This window comes from Triticum urartu, chromosome 7A (genome assembly GCF_056163025.1).
Source record: "Triticum urartu cultivar PI428250 chromosome 7A, HENAU_Tu73, whole genome shotgun sequence".
NCBI classification, from domain to species: Eukaryota; Viridiplantae; Streptophyta; class Magnoliopsida; order Poales; family Poaceae; genus Triticum; species Triticum urartu.
Genome location: NC_141879.1, coordinates 601,367,903 through 601,383,791, shown reverse-complemented (window position 1 = coordinate 601,383,791; position 15,889 = coordinate 601,367,903). Strand labels below are relative to the sequence as shown.

The 15,889-nt window shown below is 44.3% G+C and overlaps 2 protein-coding genes and 1 long non-coding RNA gene across 3 annotated transcripts; 2 read left to right on the top strand and 1 right to left on the bottom strand.

Annotated features, from left to right (window-relative positions):
* The first annotated feature begins 2,840 nt into the window (after positions 1-2,840).
* Positions 2,841-10,044, top strand: LOC125525976 (type 2 DNA topoisomerase 6 subunit B-like). Its single transcript, XM_087537553.1, has 12 exons — positions 2,841-3,499; positions 3,591-3,702; positions 3,790-3,873; positions 4,330-4,356; positions 4,625-4,736; positions 4,817-4,898; positions 5,165-5,185; positions 6,096-6,289; positions 7,653-7,794; positions 7,940-8,135; positions 8,251-8,372; positions 9,564-10,044. Exons 1-12 carry the CDS (start codon positions 3,449-3,451, stop codon positions 9,864-9,866), a joined length of 1,446 nt encoding a protein of 481 aa, XP_087393679.1. The 5' UTR covers positions 2,841-3,448; the 3' UTR covers positions 9,867-10,044.
* LOC147960629 (uncharacterized) lies at positions 6,296-9,555 on the bottom strand. The gene is made up of 3 exons (XR_015612151.1): positions 8,672-9,555; positions 8,126-8,324; positions 6,296-7,025 (listed from the first exon to the last, which is right to left on the bottom strand). It is a non-coding gene; the product is annotated as an uncharacterized LOC147960629 (long non-coding RNA).
* Positions 10,045-10,259: 215 nt separating the features above from the next.
* On the top strand, positions 10,260-12,817 carry LOC125525977 (protein RER1A). The gene is made up of 3 exons (XM_048690983.2): positions 10,260-10,711; positions 11,877-12,057; positions 12,516-12,817. Exons 1-3 carry the CDS (start codon positions 10,359-10,361, stop codon positions 12,561-12,563), a joined length of 582 nt encoding a protein of 193 aa, XP_048546940.2. The 5' UTR covers positions 10,260-10,358; the 3' UTR covers positions 12,564-12,817.
* Positions 12,818-15,889: the final 3,072 nt, after the last annotated feature.

Genomic DNA, 15,889 nt, shown 5'->3' with positions numbered 1-15,889 from the left:
AAGCGTACGCGTAATGTCGGTCCGGGCCACTTCATCCAACAATACCGCCGAACCAAAGTATGACATGCTGGTAAGCAGTATGACTTATATCGTCCACAACTCACTTGTGTTCTACTCGTGCATATAACATCAATGCATAAAACATGGCTCTGATACCACTGTTGGGGAACGTAGTAATTTCAAAAAAAATCCTACGCACACGCAAGATCATGGTGATGCATAGCAACGAGAGGGGAGAGTGTTTTCCACGTACCCTTGTAGACCGAAAGCAGAAGCGTTAGCACAACGCGGTTGATGTAGTCGTACGTCTTCACAATCCGACCGATCAAGTACAGAACGCACGACACCTCCGAGTTCAGCACACGTTCAACCCGATGACGTCCCTCGAGCTCCGATCCAGCCGAGTGTTGAAGGAGAGTTTCGTCAGCACGACGGCGTGGTGACGATGATGATGTTCTACCGACGCAGGGCTTTGCCTAAGCACTGCTACTGTATTATCGAGGTGGACTATGATGGAGGGGGCACCGCACACGTCTAAAAGATCAAACGATCAATTGTTGTGTCTCTAGGGTGCCCCCTGCCCCCGTATATAAAGGAGCAAGGGGGGAGGTGCGGCCGGCCAGGAGGGGCGCACCAGGAGACGTCCTACTCCCACTGGGAGTAGGACTCCCTCCCTTTTCCTTGTTGGATTAGGAGAAGAGGGGGAAAGAGGTGGAGGAGAAGAAGGAAAGGGGGGCGCCGCCCCCCTCTCCTTGTCCTATTCGGACTAGGGGGGAGGGGCGCGCGGCCCTTGCCCTGGTCGCCTCTCCTCTTCTCCACTAAGGCCCACTATGACCCATTAACCCCCAGGGGGGTCCGGTAACCCCTCTAGTACTCCGGTAAAATCCCGATTTCACCCGGAACACTTCCGATATCCAAATACAGGCTTCCAATATATCAATCTTCATGTCTCGACCATTTCGAGACTCCTCGTCATGTCCGTGATCACATCCGGGACTCCGAACAATCTTGGGTATATCAAAACATATAAACTCATAATATAATTGTCATCGAAACGTTAAGCGTGTGGACCCTACGGGTTCGAGAACTATGTAGACATGACCGAGACACGTCTCCGGTCAATAACCAATAGCGGAACCTAGATGCTCATATTGGCTCCCACATATTCTACGAAGATCTTTATTGGTCAGACCGCATAACAACATATGTTGTTCCCTTTGTCATCGGTATGTTACTTGCCCGAGATTCGATCGTCGGTATCTCAATACCTAGTTCAATCTCGTTACCGGCAAGTCTCTTTAGTTGCAATGCTTGCAAGGCTTAAGTGATGTGCATTACCGAGAAGGCTCAGAGATACCTCTCCGACGATCGGAGTGACAAATCCTAATCTCGAAATACGCCAACCCAACAAGTACCTTCGGAGACACATGTAGAGAACCTTTATAATCACCCAGTTACGTTGTGACGTTTGGTAGCACACAAAGTGTTCCTCCGATAAACGGGAGTTGCATAATCTCATAGTCATAGGAACATGTATAAGTCATGAAGAAAGCAATAGCAACATACTAAACGATCGAGTGCTAAGCTAACGGAATGGGTCAAGTCAATCACATCATTCTCCTAATGATGCGATCCCGTTAATCAAATGACAACTCATGTCAATGGCTAGGAAACATAACCATCTTTGATCAACGAGCTAGTCAATTAGAGGCATACTAGTGACACTCTGTTTGTCTTGTATTCACACGAGTATTATGTTTTCGGTTAATACAATTCTAGCATGAATAATAAACATTTACCATGATATAAGGAAATAAATAATAACTTTATTATTGCCTCTAGGGCATATTTTCTTCAGAGAGCCCCTCTGAGATTGGATCTAATCTCTATATGTTTCTCTCTATTTCGATACTTGTTTGAGGCCGGTCACCGGTTCTTTTATAGCCGGGGATCCATAACTCCAATTGGACTGATTTTGTTACACGGTTTTTATTATTTTAGGATCTTCTCTTGCGGAAAAAGTAGAGCATTAACCGACTTAAGGAGCACCCAGACGGGTCCACCATGTGGCCGGAGGGAGTCTGTGTGGGCTGGTCGTCTGGAGCCTGTGGGACTCCCCTTTGGTCCATCTTCTAGCTGTGGAAGTTTTTTGGTTCATTCAAAATTCACAAAAAAATCAACGCAATCTGACTTTGTGATTTTTTGACCTATAATTCAAAAACCACTAGAAAATATGAACTGCCCTTTGACGCTGGATTAATAGGCTAGTCCAAATAAAAATGAAATAAATTATTGCCAAAAGTATGTATAAATGATATAAATGTAGCATGAAACAAATCAAAATTACAAATGCGTTGGAGACGTATCACCTCACCTTCCAAGCGAAACACCATCTCACCTCATCTTTGCAGAAATCTACAGCTTGCCCCTATCTCCTAGTTGTGGCACACGACACAATAGTAGAGCGAGGCCAGGTGTTGGTGTGGCTGAAGGGATTCGGGTGTGGGGTAGCTTGAAGGGGTAGTTGGGGCGTGGTGGCGACAAGCCGCCGGTGGTAGCAGTGGAAGCCGAGAAAAAGAAAAGGCGATAAGAAGATGAGTCGATGGGGGTTTTCTATGGCTGGCTTTTGCTTTGGTCTTGAAAAGATAAGGTCAGCGAGATAACGATAGAGAGGTTGGAAAGCGATGACGCATGGGACTACATGGAAAGCGAGTTGCTCGCACCAAATGAGCGGCCAAAATCTTAGCCGCCTGTTAAGAATCATTTACCTTTAAAACTTACTATTAAAACATGCAGATATGATAAGTACACGATCGTCGGGTACGTACGCATGAAAAAAGGATCATTTTTATGGCATTTTAGTTGATGCAAAGATGATGATATTTTTCATAAGTATGGCAATTTTCGGGCAAAAAAAGTACTAAGACGGATTTTGCCATGCTTGCTCATTAAATTTGCCATTCTCAAGAAATATAAATTGCTACAGAAAATGTTTGTTTTGCTATGGTCACTTATCTGGCGTTTGGTAGTTATCAGCGTTCTAAAATACATTACTTTCTCTGTTTCATGTTTTTTATTGTGGTTTTAGTTATTTTCATGGTAATCAGATGTACTAGTAGTAATTTGTTACTTTCTCCGTCCCAAAATATAAGAGCGGTTTTGACACTACACTTATCCCGTTTTCTATGTAGGCCCTTATACCTTGCCCCATATTACTATCGCGTACCACCATCTCAGTCCCATACGCTCGGGAAAAAGAGGCGGGGCGAACGTCGACGGCGGCGGAGCTCCGGCGAGCGGCGGCTGGCATTGTCCTTGCGATCCACGCGCTCACCGTGAAAATTTCATAACCCACGCCCTTCCGCTCCCCAGCAGCAGCGCGGCACCACAATTCACAAACCCCTAGTCTACACCCCCAGAGCAGGCGGCGTCTTCCACCTCCGCCTCCATGGCGTCCCCGTCCTCCTCCTCCTCCCCCCACCGGAAGCTCCTCCACTCCGTAATCCCCTCTCCCAACTCAAAACCCACCCCGGTTCCGCCCTACCCCATCTACTCCCCTCCTCACAGCTCGTCTCCCGTCTCCCTTTCAGTTGATTTGCTGGGCGGTGCAGCGGTGCCGGATGTCGGAGTCGCCGTGCCGGCTCGCGGTCTCCCTCAAGGGCCCCTCGGACCCCACCGCGTCCTCGGCCCTGCGTGTGTCCAGTAACGTAGCTGTCCCCCGGCACTGTTCCTACCTTCCTTTCTCCGGCTTACATTTGGTTCGGTCCCCAATTGTGTGAACTGATGCAGTTTCGGACACTGGAGTCGGGAGCAAGCTGGAGGAGTTCCTGGAGCTGGATGCCCTGGCGCGCGAGACCCCCGTGGAGAAATGGGGTATGTGGTCATCTGCTCGTGCACAAGAATTTTGTCTCATGATGCTAATCTAATCAACTTGCATGAAAAGTTCGGTTCTAAGGTACTGGAAATGCCCCTAGTTAGTAACAATGTCAGTAAGTTCCCTCCTGGGTTCCATCTTCACTTATAGCCGGTTAAAGCATGCGTGAGAGATATGCAGATGATCAGGTGCTCATGCGGTCATGCCATCAACATTTGTTTGTTAGACGCCACCTTTTCCTATAAAAATTATCACTACCTTTGAAATGAATAGACAGATGAATCTAGAAATGAACAGTGGCATCCACGCTTCCAACTTTCAGATCAGTATTCTGATGTACCAACTGCGATGTGACATGTGATTTCTTTCAGATATTCATTTGGTTTAGTCGTGGCAATATTTTTTGTTCTTAGGTTCAGCTTTCTCTGTCTGACACAGCCTCTCTTTATCTGCAGATGGTACCCTCTTAATCACAACTACTGGTACGCTATCTGTTTCCTTGATGCATTACACCTCTTCACTGTTCCATTTGACTTATACACCATTTCCTGCTGCATGTTAGAATCTCAGTTCTTTTGTGTACATTGGTGATTGGTGGTCACTGGTCGGTTGTTTTGTAAATACTCGTTGCACACATTCTAAAATGGCGTCCAAAAGGGAATGGAAGAGGCACAAATGTGTTTTGCAGAGAAGGTTTTATTTGGTTAGTGATATCAGGAAAGCCGCTGATGGGTTCTTGCCTTTCTCTAGGAATCAATGACAAAGCTATTTATCATTACCGATTTAATCTTCATGAAAACGCATCTTCAAGTACAAGATGCAGCAAGATGGCTACCACATACAAGAATAATGCAAAATTCAGGCAGGCCATCTCTTGTCAGTTTGATATCATCCATCATATACTGGGGTCAGTTGAATCATATATGCCTTTTGTCAAAGCAGTGGAACTGAAGTATGTCTTTGCCTTTCAAATGACGCTGATATTGATGACTTCATATTATGGCTGGTTGGTTTTGCACGCAAGGTATGTCTTGCTTAATGTTTATGTTTCTCTCTTTTTTACCACATTTATGGTCAATGTTAGCCAATAGTTTAGCCTTGTGATATGTAATCCCTGTCAATATTAGAATCCCGATCATGAATTTCTAATAAATACTTCCTGAAGAAAGTAACTCAAATATGGCATAATTGTTAACATGTGTGGTACTGTGGTATTGTGATTAACATTCATTTCTTTGATGATGGCTCATATATTATCCGACTTACCCATTTTCACATTCACCTATGCAGATACATGTGCTAAGAGCAGCTGTAAGTATTCTGAACTGCTATATTTTCACAACATATATTTATACATTTCATATGATTTCCTTGCCACTGTTAGTATCCATCTTCTCATCAATCACATCCCAATTCTTTTGCTTCCGCATTCCCTTTAATCTTAAGTCATTGCATCCACAACTAAAAGTGCCCAGTGCCTACATATTGCAGTGACTATATGGATACATGTATATAGTAGCAGTAATAATGCTGTTTATTACCAAAATGCTGTTTATTATGGGCATGTTAAATTTTAGTCTTTCTTGTTCAAAGGACTATCTTACTCGAATTGCATTCTGGTTTATGAGTCATATGTGGTCTTTTATTTGTTGAAAATGTCATGTTCTATATGGTACAATGAGAAACACCAAGAGTACATAACCCTAGCATTAGGAGGTTCCTGTAGATGTAGAAAGTTCTTAACAGGCTTCAGGTGAAAAAGTATGGATACATTTGCCAAAATTCACATACGTTTGATCTTGGTAATGACAAGACATAATCAATGAAAATTGGATTGACCACACACAGATTTGTAATGTGTATACTGATGTCCATGCTTTTTACATATGTGGAACCTGCTCGTATGAAGATCTACTGATTTCCGCACTGAAACCGATATCCCTGCTGATTCAGTAGAGATATACTTATACCATTATTCCAGTAATGATTCCATTTTTTTCCAAGTATGTGTTCTTGTTTAACTGAAGAATAAGTTTATAATAGATAAGCATATGTGATGTCTTTAGCCTGACCTCTTGAGTGGTTGTGGCATACTTTCAGTTTTTATTGTTGAACATCCAGTAGGCATGAAATTGTAGCATCTCTCTGTTCTTGCCTCTTCCTTTCTTCTTAGCCTGACCTCTTGATTGCTTGTTTGATTATCTTATGTGTACTTACTCAGAACTTAGCAATTGAGCTCTCTATCGAGCAAACAATAGGTGCTGGATCAAGAAATGTTCGTCTGCCAAATGAATCTGATGATACCCATCTTTCTATTGCCACACCAAGTATTGAGCGGCTAGTTTCTGGTCTTGAAGATTATGCACTCTCACATGGGAACACATGTGACAAGTGTGATGCATGTTGTATGAATAGGTAAAACTTTCACTGTTCAATTTGATATGGCTGCTAGACATATTTTCATGTAGGATGCCAACATTGTTTTGCTCAAACTGCCCATACATGATCCACAATTGGCATTCTGAAATCACCCTACTATTACCTAAACGTGTCTAGAGCAGAATTGTGCGATTTTTGTTCTTTTTCTCCTAAAAAGAGCATACCTCTGTTATATTCTGTTTGTAATTATTTTAAGACTCCTTCATCCTTTTTTCAGTTTCATAGTTAATATGTGTATATGTGATATCTTGGCTTTCAGTAGTACTTATTTATCACTAGAACACATCTTTATTTATTTTTCTCGCACTTATATCTAGACGGAATGATATGCTTGGAGATCTTTCATTTGCTTTATATTTGCATTTTGTATTTGATCCACCTTGTTAACCAGATCACCCAGTTTCTTCATCGTGAATTCATGCTCATGTACATTTTTTTTCAGTGTCAGATAGAAATAGGAAAAACAATTGAGAATTGGTACTGAAAATTGTCTTACAGTAACTGATTCTTACATGTATGTGTCAAACATATTTACAGTTGAAGGCATGCATATTTTTACACTGGAAGTCATCAAAACTTTGCGTTTGAGCTATATTTACTGATGTATGCCTTATCGTTTTCAGTTGTGTATGAGAGAAAACCATTTATGTTGGCCCACAACATCCGTCACTTGACTGGATTATTCAGGGCCGTGCCAGAGAAATCGGAGGCCCTGTGCAAATCAAAATTAGGCCCTATTTTTGAAAGAAAAACAATAATATTTTTGTCAACCAGTGCAGTTTTTCACAAAAAATTACACCAGTTGGAAGCAGAAGTTTGAAAGACATGTAGATATCACATACCTAATCTGCTTTTTTAGCTGTACTATGCTATTTTGGAAGAGCTGTGAGATTGAAAGAGCTGAGAGGAACTGATGGATCGTGATTAGGGAGAGATGCGCAGGGTGGCTTGTTGTAAAATATTTCAAACAGTTCTTTACTCTAGTACCTAATACTTCAATTAACACCTTGATTAACAAAAAAAATGGGGCCCCTCTGGTGTTGGGGGCCCTGTTCGGTTGCTCCTGTTGCACATGCTCATATACGGCCGTGGGATTATTACATTCGTTGCCCACACCCAAGCACGGTCACTTTCAGGCTTCTGCTATGCATGTGCTTGGCTCCTAATTCCTAACCTTGCTGTTACCTAGTCTGTAGTCATTATATTCAACCCTTGGCATACTAATGGATAGCACATGCATATTATATAATTCTGGTATGATGAATTCTTCATATTGCTGTTCTGACATATTAGACATAATCTCTAAGTTTATTCTTCTGCTTTCTGATTCTCATGTCAGAGATCGTCTGAAGGTTGGAACTGGATCTGCCAAGAATTCGGACAGAAGAAGAGATAAAGGGCTGCTTGTTGAAATAGCCATAATGGTTGCGCATACTGCATCTGATTTGAGTTGTTGGATGGTTAATTGTTCATCTAGTCAGGTTTACATCAAACCATTGAACTAGAGAATCTGACTTCGTAGTTACATACTTTCATTTTACTACTCATATGCATCTCATGTTTGTGGTGACATCGTGATTCAACTGAGCTCATTGCTTCTGATGGACGGTGAATGGCCTATTGCAGGTTTTGCATTTTCAAGACTTCGTACCCTGCCCCATTTCACAGTCATCCTTCAATGTGCTCATGAGTATGGACTGGCAAAGCTTCGGTTTCAAGTTAAAAGGAGGTTTCATGGATGATGAAGGAAATGCTGTGCTTGAGTGGGATAACCTGACATTTGCTCGTGTTGATATTGCCATTCACACTTACCATGGAATATATCCAGCTCTTGTTTTGTGCATACTTTCATTTTCTATTGATTGTTCGGGCGTGGATATTCACCATGGGTTCTTCCCAAGTGTTTTTCCCTAGCTATCCTTGACTTGCTTTAGCTACAGTGCAAGAATGGCAGAGATCTGAACCAGATAAATATGTTGTGAGGAAGGCACTTAAGCTTGCATTGCATAACCTGAAAGCAGATCATGCAGGAGAGTTTATCAGTTGTCATGGAAAGAAGGTATGTGTTACATGTTTTCTGCTAACCAACATATTTGTGAAGACTTCATTTCTCATGTACTTTCAGCCTGTTATAATTTTCTAACTGAAGAAATATTATTGTAGTTAGACGAGAGCATTTAATGTTCAAATTGTATAAACATGCTATACTGTCATCAGATATCTAAGGTGCAAATTGTCTTAACCTGTGCAAATAACAATGCAAACCAGCCTCGTATTCTTTCAGAGGAGCAAACTGATCTTATGGTTACAGTTTTTAACAGAAACAAAAAAACCTTAGTAAGCATTATATATTCATACATTACATGGTCTGGAAAATATGCAGCACCATAAGCTCTGCTTCTCCAACATGTTTCATTGCAATTGTTCAGCTCCACTGCTACAGCACCACATAACTTCAGCGCTGCAATTTTCCACGCAAAAGAATAGTATTTAAGCGGGCCTTGTAGGTAGAACAGTATTGTTCCTAACTTTATTGTAGAGCATCTCCAATAGCATGTGTATATTTGGATGTCTATATATTCATATAGACAATGGTCTAAGAAGATTCTCTTATATACACGTCCAGTTTTGCATCAGAACGTCTATATATAGGGACCATGACAGGCGGGCCGTCGCTGGGGAGAGGAAGAAATCATGACTGCAGCTGAGTTTAGACAACGCCTTCACAATGTCCATGTGTGGACATTGTCGAGGTCGATTTAGAGGATGTGTATATTTGGACGACCATATAGACAAGCTGTTGGGCGCCTGTTTTGGGCTCACGTCGTGGAAAACAAGTATAGACATCCATATAGACAAGCTATTGGAGATGCTCGACTTCCCTTTGGACCCTTTCCATGAAAATAAGCGTAAGCACCAGTCTGTTTCATCTTGATAATGAGCTCTGTAAAATAGAACCACGTTCGACAACTTCCAAGTATGTCCTCGGCTACTCTTGCAGTAGGTATCACCAGGACACAGTTGGAACTTTGGTTGGTTTACAGTGGCAGCTAACTACAGTCCCCTTCATACTGATGATGTATTTCATCCATCCGCGAAACAAATTGTTAATGCCATTCCGGTTCATCTTGGTAATGAGCTCTCTACCTACAACTTCCTAGTACTGTTCACTAACCACCACTGTTTGCTGCACCTTGCTACCTGAACTGACAAGAAGCATTGTGGTAACACGCTGTTCATGCCATTCCAGATCCTCGAGTACGTCCCCGACCTCGCGCAGTCGATCGCCGGCCTGATCTCGTCGTCCAACGACCGAGAGTTCCGAGACGAATGCGCCGCGCTCCTCGGGCTGGGCTCCGGTCAGGACGTCTCGGAAGGGGCGGTCAGGTCCTGCATCGGCGACAAGATGGCCCGCATCATAGAGATGGGCGACGGCAAGGAGAAGGCCGAGGACAGCGCGCCGCCCTACCTGTTCGAGTGCGAGAAGCTGGATGAAGACAGTCCGCTGCTCGACGAAGAGGATGGAGACGAGGACATGATTTTTGATTTCTAGCATCGTAGTCAACTAGGAGTATGATACGACAGCCTTGCTAGATAAGTTTATGTACGCTGACAAGTGTCGCTGCTTCCTTCTCCCGTATGCAAAATTTATTAAACATCACGTATATGTCGTACTAGATGTTACCATGTTTTGCATGAATTTGGTTAAATTCAAACAGATTTGACCTGGATCCAAGCCAAAATTTGGCACAAATCTCCCATTGTTTTAGATGGAAAAAACACGGAATCTTCCCGGAAATTCCACGGAGATTATTCCCCCGTGGGAAGGCAGCGGTGGGCGGATGCGTGTGGGTGTGCCCGAGCCGAACCCGCGTTTCGCTTTACAGCATGTGAAGAAGGCTCCGCTCGCGCACCGCTTGACCGGTCCTCCTCCCACACCCACGCACGCACGGAACCTAGCCATCAGCCCAGCCCACCCCACCGACCGGGTCGCTCCCCCCTCCCCCCACCCAGAAATCCCCAACCCAGGCGGCGAGCGACGACCATGGAGCCCGTCGGCGGCGGCGGGGGCGCGTCCTCGGCGGCGGAGCGGTACCGCGCGGAGGCAGCGCGGGCGTTCCAGCACTACCTGGACCGGGCGGCGCCGCACACGGCGGGGCGGTGGGCGGGCACGCTGCTGGCCGCCGCCGTCTACGCGCTGCGGGTCTACTACGTGCAGGGCTTCTACGTCGTCTCCTACGGCCTCGGCATCTACCTCCTCAACCTCCTCATCGGCTTCCTCTCCCCCATGGTCGACCCGGAGCTCGAGGCGCTCGACCAGGCCGGCCCCGCGCTCCCCACCCGCGGCAACGACGAGTTCAAGCCATTCATCCGCCGCCTCCCCGAGTTCAAGTTCTGGTATACCCGTCTCTTCTGCTGCCCCCTTCTCGTCTCCGGCCCCCTTTGATTTGATTGCGTGAAATTGGTGCTGAATTCGAGATCAGATGCAATATCCTTCTCGAGACCCAGATTTGATCGAGCAGCACGCTTTTTTTTTCCGGCAGTTTCGCAAGATTCGCCTGCCAGCAAGTGGGCTCACCAACAACCCATTTGTAAATGGGTGGATAGCTGGAACATGTATACAGCCTTGCTAATTCATGTGCCCTGCCAGCTCCTACGTTCTCTTAGAAATGCGATGCACTCATTTTGTTGACCTGCTTGAGGGGTTTCTTTTCATAGTCGGAGCCACTTGCTGACAAAATTTTGTAGTGCAATGGCTTAGGACTGCATAGTCTCTAGGTGAACTCTTGCATTTATGTGCAATTGAACCTTTGTAGTGCAGCGACTCAAGGTTGCATATTCTGGAAAGGATATGTTGCATTTTCTAGGCCATCTCTTGCACTTTTGTTCAAGTTCCATCTTGCTAACTGCTGTTACTTCCCTATGAAGAGCTGTTAACCTTCCGTTTTGTAAAAAGAAAAAAGAAAAAAAAAACTCCTTGTCAAGTCATTGTGTTGTTCTTTCGGTGGTAGCCTCAGTGTTGTATGCATGGTTCAGAAGTTCAGATGGGATTCTACAATCAATCTCTTTCCAATTTGCAAATAGCATATGTTAACTCCGTCTGCCGCATTGCTTTTCAAGCCACTGTGATGTTCTTTCAGTGGCATTTAGTCTGCTGTTGTATGGGTCAGAAGCTCGGATGGGATTGTACAGACAATCTCTTTCCAGTTACTTTGCAAACGTAGTACAGATTAAGTTTAAGAACTGCTTCTGTAGCATCATTGCTTTTCCCCAGCAAGCTCAGTGAAAAGATGCATTGGCTGCTATTGGTGCACATGGAGTAACATTTTTCTATGAAATAACTATTCTGTAGTGAATTGTACTGCTAGAGTAACATTTTTCTATGAAATAACTATTGTGTAGTGAATTTTACTACTGTAGATCAGATGGCATGGAATAAGCACTAGTCTAAAAAAGATTTTTGTTTTCGGGTGCCTATGGGTTCTTGGCCTTTGTTTATCTGTTATGTTGTGTGCTGTGCAGATGTACAAAAACCACACTAACCTACTGCTGCTATTTTCAGGTATGCCATCACAAAAGCCTTCTGTGTTGCTTTTGTGATGACATTCTTCTCGGTATTCGATGTTCCTGTCTTCTGGCCAATCCTACTCTGCTACTGGATTGTGCTCTTTGTCCTGACAATGAAGCGGCAAATTTTACATATGGTCAAATACAAGTATGTCCCATTCAGCATGGGGAAGCAGGTACGAGTCTGCTGCATGTTGGAAGAGAATTAGTTTTTCAGCGGTTTTAAACTTAAGTAGATCGTGCTTTCTGCAATATCTCTGCAAAATTAGTGCAAAATTCTTTCCATGCCCCATCAGTCATTACAGGTTCAATGCCGATTGATCATTGATGCACAGTTGCAAGTGTCACATGTACTACTTGGTGCCGTGAGCCCGTGAGGAAGTCAGAATAGAACCCTGTGAATGCTTCCTGATTGAACTTTCCTACTTTGGTCTGGATTAAACTATATCTGTTTAGGAGCTCAGGAGCTAGCATGTCATTCTTGGCTGGTCATATGATGCATTGTATTGGTCCACCATGGATTAGCAAGCTTTTAACATCATACCATCATATTCTCCCTAGGATCTGCACCTCAAAAGTTAGCGAATTTACCATATTTCGGATTACTAATCTTCGCTTGCAATTTCCAATGCAGAAGTACGGAGGAAAGAAAGGCCCATCAACCAGTGGATCCAAAGATTGAGGCGCGGATGCCAAATCCCTGTGTCGCTCTTCTGCGTGGCGACAGATAATCAGATGATGGTGCTGGCATGGTGGTTTTATTAGTACAACTACTGACAGTGAATGTACAAACTAGTAACTCTTTCATTGGTTGGTGATACCTTGTTCTGCGTAGTAGATCAGTAGTAGCTTCTTTACGCTGATCATTTGTCACGTCTTCTGTTGTAGTACTGTGAGAGTGTGCAATGCAAATCAAAACCATTGGGACAAGTGCAACTCTTGTTGCTACCACCTACACCTAGTACTCCATTTCCGGAGGATCTCTGCAATTTGCTTCTGCAACACTTGATTTCAGCGACTTTTCTTATATGTTCATATTTTTGCTGTTCAAATATATGCAAAGTTCAGATTTGGTCCATCAGCTCCAATAATACCGGGCGACTTCTCTTTTTTCTTGAGGCCCAATACCAGACAACACCATTGATTGTTGAAAAACTGGGCAATGTTGGTCGCGCTCCTGGTGCGAAGTGATTTCATGGATGAAATTTGGCACGGCTACTTTGATTCAAAGGCATTTAGCAGAATTTGTGGAGGATTTGGATCCTTAGAATTTTCCCTATGTTTGTCGTTATTTGATTCGCTGGATTGAAATCCAAGGGGCTTTTACTTGGGATTCTTTTGCACTCGTATCTTGGAGAAAAATTTCCATCCACTCAAACCACTTGGTGGAATTTCCTTTGCTTTTCCTGTGCTATCAAACGTTCATCTGAATTCATGTAGTTTTATTATTTCATAGGATTCAAAAGGACAAGACACTCTAATCCTACTTTATTTTTCCTATTCATGTGTTTTTGAGAATTCTTCCGAGCCCTACTCTTTTATGCTTCCTCACGTGTCAGTTGACAATCCAAACGGGCATATCCAAGCTGATTTGTCCTACTAGATCGTGTGCAATGCATATATCAAAACCGATGCGCCTTTTTTTTAGGGAAGGCCTTCATGGCTGCTTTATTAACTCATAATAAACTTGCATCGTTTGCTAAAACATTCAGAATGAAAAAGGGAGGTGTATCCGACCACACCATCAGCGGATTACCCCTCCTAAAACTAGCTCGCTCATGAGCAACCATGTTCGGCTCTTTATTACAATGTTTGATAATGGCCTTCTCGAAATATTTAAGCAAATTACAGCAATCCTCAAGAATTGGCGCTGCCGCCAAAGCATACCCTTCATTCATCCTCAAAGCATCCATGACGATCAAATTGTCAGATTGGACCAAAATGCTATCACTCCCAAGATCGCGTATGAACATGAAACCTTGGTGCATCGCCTCGTCCTCTGCCGCCACTGCATCAGCCACATGTGACATTTGAGTCACTGCAGCAGCTATAAATCCGCTGTCATGGTCCCGCACCACCATTCCACAGGAGCCAGAATGATCTTCTTCAAAGAATGAAGCATCCACGTTTAACGCTTGCATCCCTGACAATGGTTTCTTCCGAGCACTTTGACGAGGCATTGGATTGGTTTTCCCGGCCGCTCAGACAAAATTCAAAGATAGGGCCTGGATGGCCATAGCTGTGCGGACCGGGTCTTGAACTTGCTCTCCTCTGGCTAACTCCCTTCGCTGCCACCAAAGATACCAGCTAGTAGAGGCTATGACTTCAGGTATATCAACAATATCCATGTACTAATGCTGAAAGTTGTCATCGCACAGAAGAGATTCCACCCCCCTCGCACCTGATCGGTCAACTAGGAGCGCCTCATCTATGACATTTTGCAAGCCCAACTCATACCATATCAACTTAGCACGGGAACATGTGAAGAGCGCATGCTTGGTATCCTCCGCCCCCTGCTGACATATAGGGCATTGTCCGCTAGTAGGGATATGCTTGTTGGCGAGTGTACATTTAAATGGGATGGTGTTATGCAGGAATCTCCATATGAAGATTTTAACTTTACCCTGTAGTTTTAATTTCCACAGCCTCTTCCAAACCGGGTGATCTGGTGTACTTGACTGTCCAGGCTCACAATCAATTTTCGGACCATACTGATCTTCCCATTCTTTTTAATAATCAAAACGAACACCGCATACTCCATTCTTTGTGAAGTGCCATGCAACATTTGTTACCACTTCTCCATTTCAGAGGTTGGCTGGTGCAACAATCGTTGGTACTCCATCATTTTCATGGCGTTTCTATGCTATTATTCACATTTGTTATGCTTGACTAATGATGACATCTTGCTGAAAAAACGCAGTATGTGTTGTAGTATATCTGAAAATCGTAGATCAACCACTCTATATAGCTTATTGGCTCACGTAACAAACAAGAACATAAGATCGTGAATAAAAGGAAAACAATGGAGCTACTGATTGGTTAGTAAACCAGAAGAAAATCCAGTTCCTTGTTTCTTGGAGCGCTTTTTTCCTATGACACAGGCGGAGAAGTAACCCTGGCTGACATGTCTATCCGTCTCGTCGCCGAGCAAAGCCCGTGCGACACCGACGGGGGCGGGGAGGCCTAGATCGAGGGCCTTCTCTGAGACGTTGGAGGGTTGTTGTAAAACGGCAAATGAGATGTGTGCTCGAGTGTCAGCCTTTGTCAGGCAGTGTGTTGGGTAACGTAGCAGAAATTCAAAATTTTCCTACGTATCACCAAGATCTATCTATGGAGAGACCAGCAACGAGGGGAAGGAGAGTGCATCTACATACCCTTGTAGATCGCTAAGCGGAAGCGTTCAAGTGAACGGGGTTGATGGAGTCGTACTCGTCGTGATTCAGATCACCGATGATCCTAGTGCCGAACGGACGGCACCTCCGCGTTCAACACACGTACAGCCCGGTGACGTCTTCCATGCCTTGATCCAGCAAGGAGAGAGGGAGAGGTTGAGGAAGACTCCATCCAACAGCAGCACAACGGCGTGGTGGTGATGGAGGAGCGTGGCAATCCTGCAGGGCTTCGCCAAGCACCACAGAAGAGGAGGGAGAGAGATGCAGGGCTGCACCAACGAGAGATCGAATCGCATGTGTTTTGGGCAGCCCCCTAGGCCTCATATATATAGGGGAAGGGGTGGAGGCTGCGCCTCCTCTAGGGTTCCCATATATAACTCTTTACCTCCGGACCATTCCGGAACTCCTCGTGACGTCCGGGATCTCATCCGGGACTCCGAACAACATTCGGTAACCACATACAAGCTTCCTTTATAACCCTAGCGTCATCGAACCTTAAGTGTGTAGACCCTACGGGTTCGGGAGACATGCAGACATGACCGAGACGTTCTCCGGTCAATAACCAACAGCGGGATCTGGATACCCATGTTGGCTCCCACATGTTCCACGATGATCT

What these genes read in the sequence shown, in the direction of transcription:
- LOC125525976 (XM_087537553.1), top strand. Translation starts at nt 3,449, where the DNA reads ATGGCGTCCCCGTCCTCCTCCTCCTCCCCCCACCGGAAGCTCCTCCAC. An exon ending in GACCCCCGTGGAGAAATGGG is followed by an intron (nt 3,874 to 4,329) that starts GTATGTGGTCAT and finishes CTTTATCTGCAG; the next exon opens with ATGGTACCCTCTTAATCACA. An exon ending in TTAATTGTTCATCTAGTCAG is followed by an intron (nt 7,795 to 7,939) that starts GTTTACATCAAA and finishes GGCCTATTGCAG; the next exon opens with GTTTTGCATTTTCAAGACTT.
- LOC125525977 (XM_048690983.2), top strand. Translation starts at nt 10,359, where the DNA reads ATGGAGCCCGTCGGCGGCGGCGGGGGCGCGTCCTCGGCGGCGGAGCGG. An exon ending in CTCCCCGAGTTCAAGTTCTG is followed by an intron (nt 10,712 to 11,876) that starts GTATACCCGTCT and finishes TGCTATTTTCAG; the next exon opens with GTATGCCATCACAAAAGCCT. An exon ending in CATTCAGCATGGGGAAGCAG is followed by an intron (nt 12,058 to 12,515) that starts GTACGAGTCTGC and finishes TTTCCAATGCAG; the next exon opens with AAGTACGGAGGAAAGAAAGG.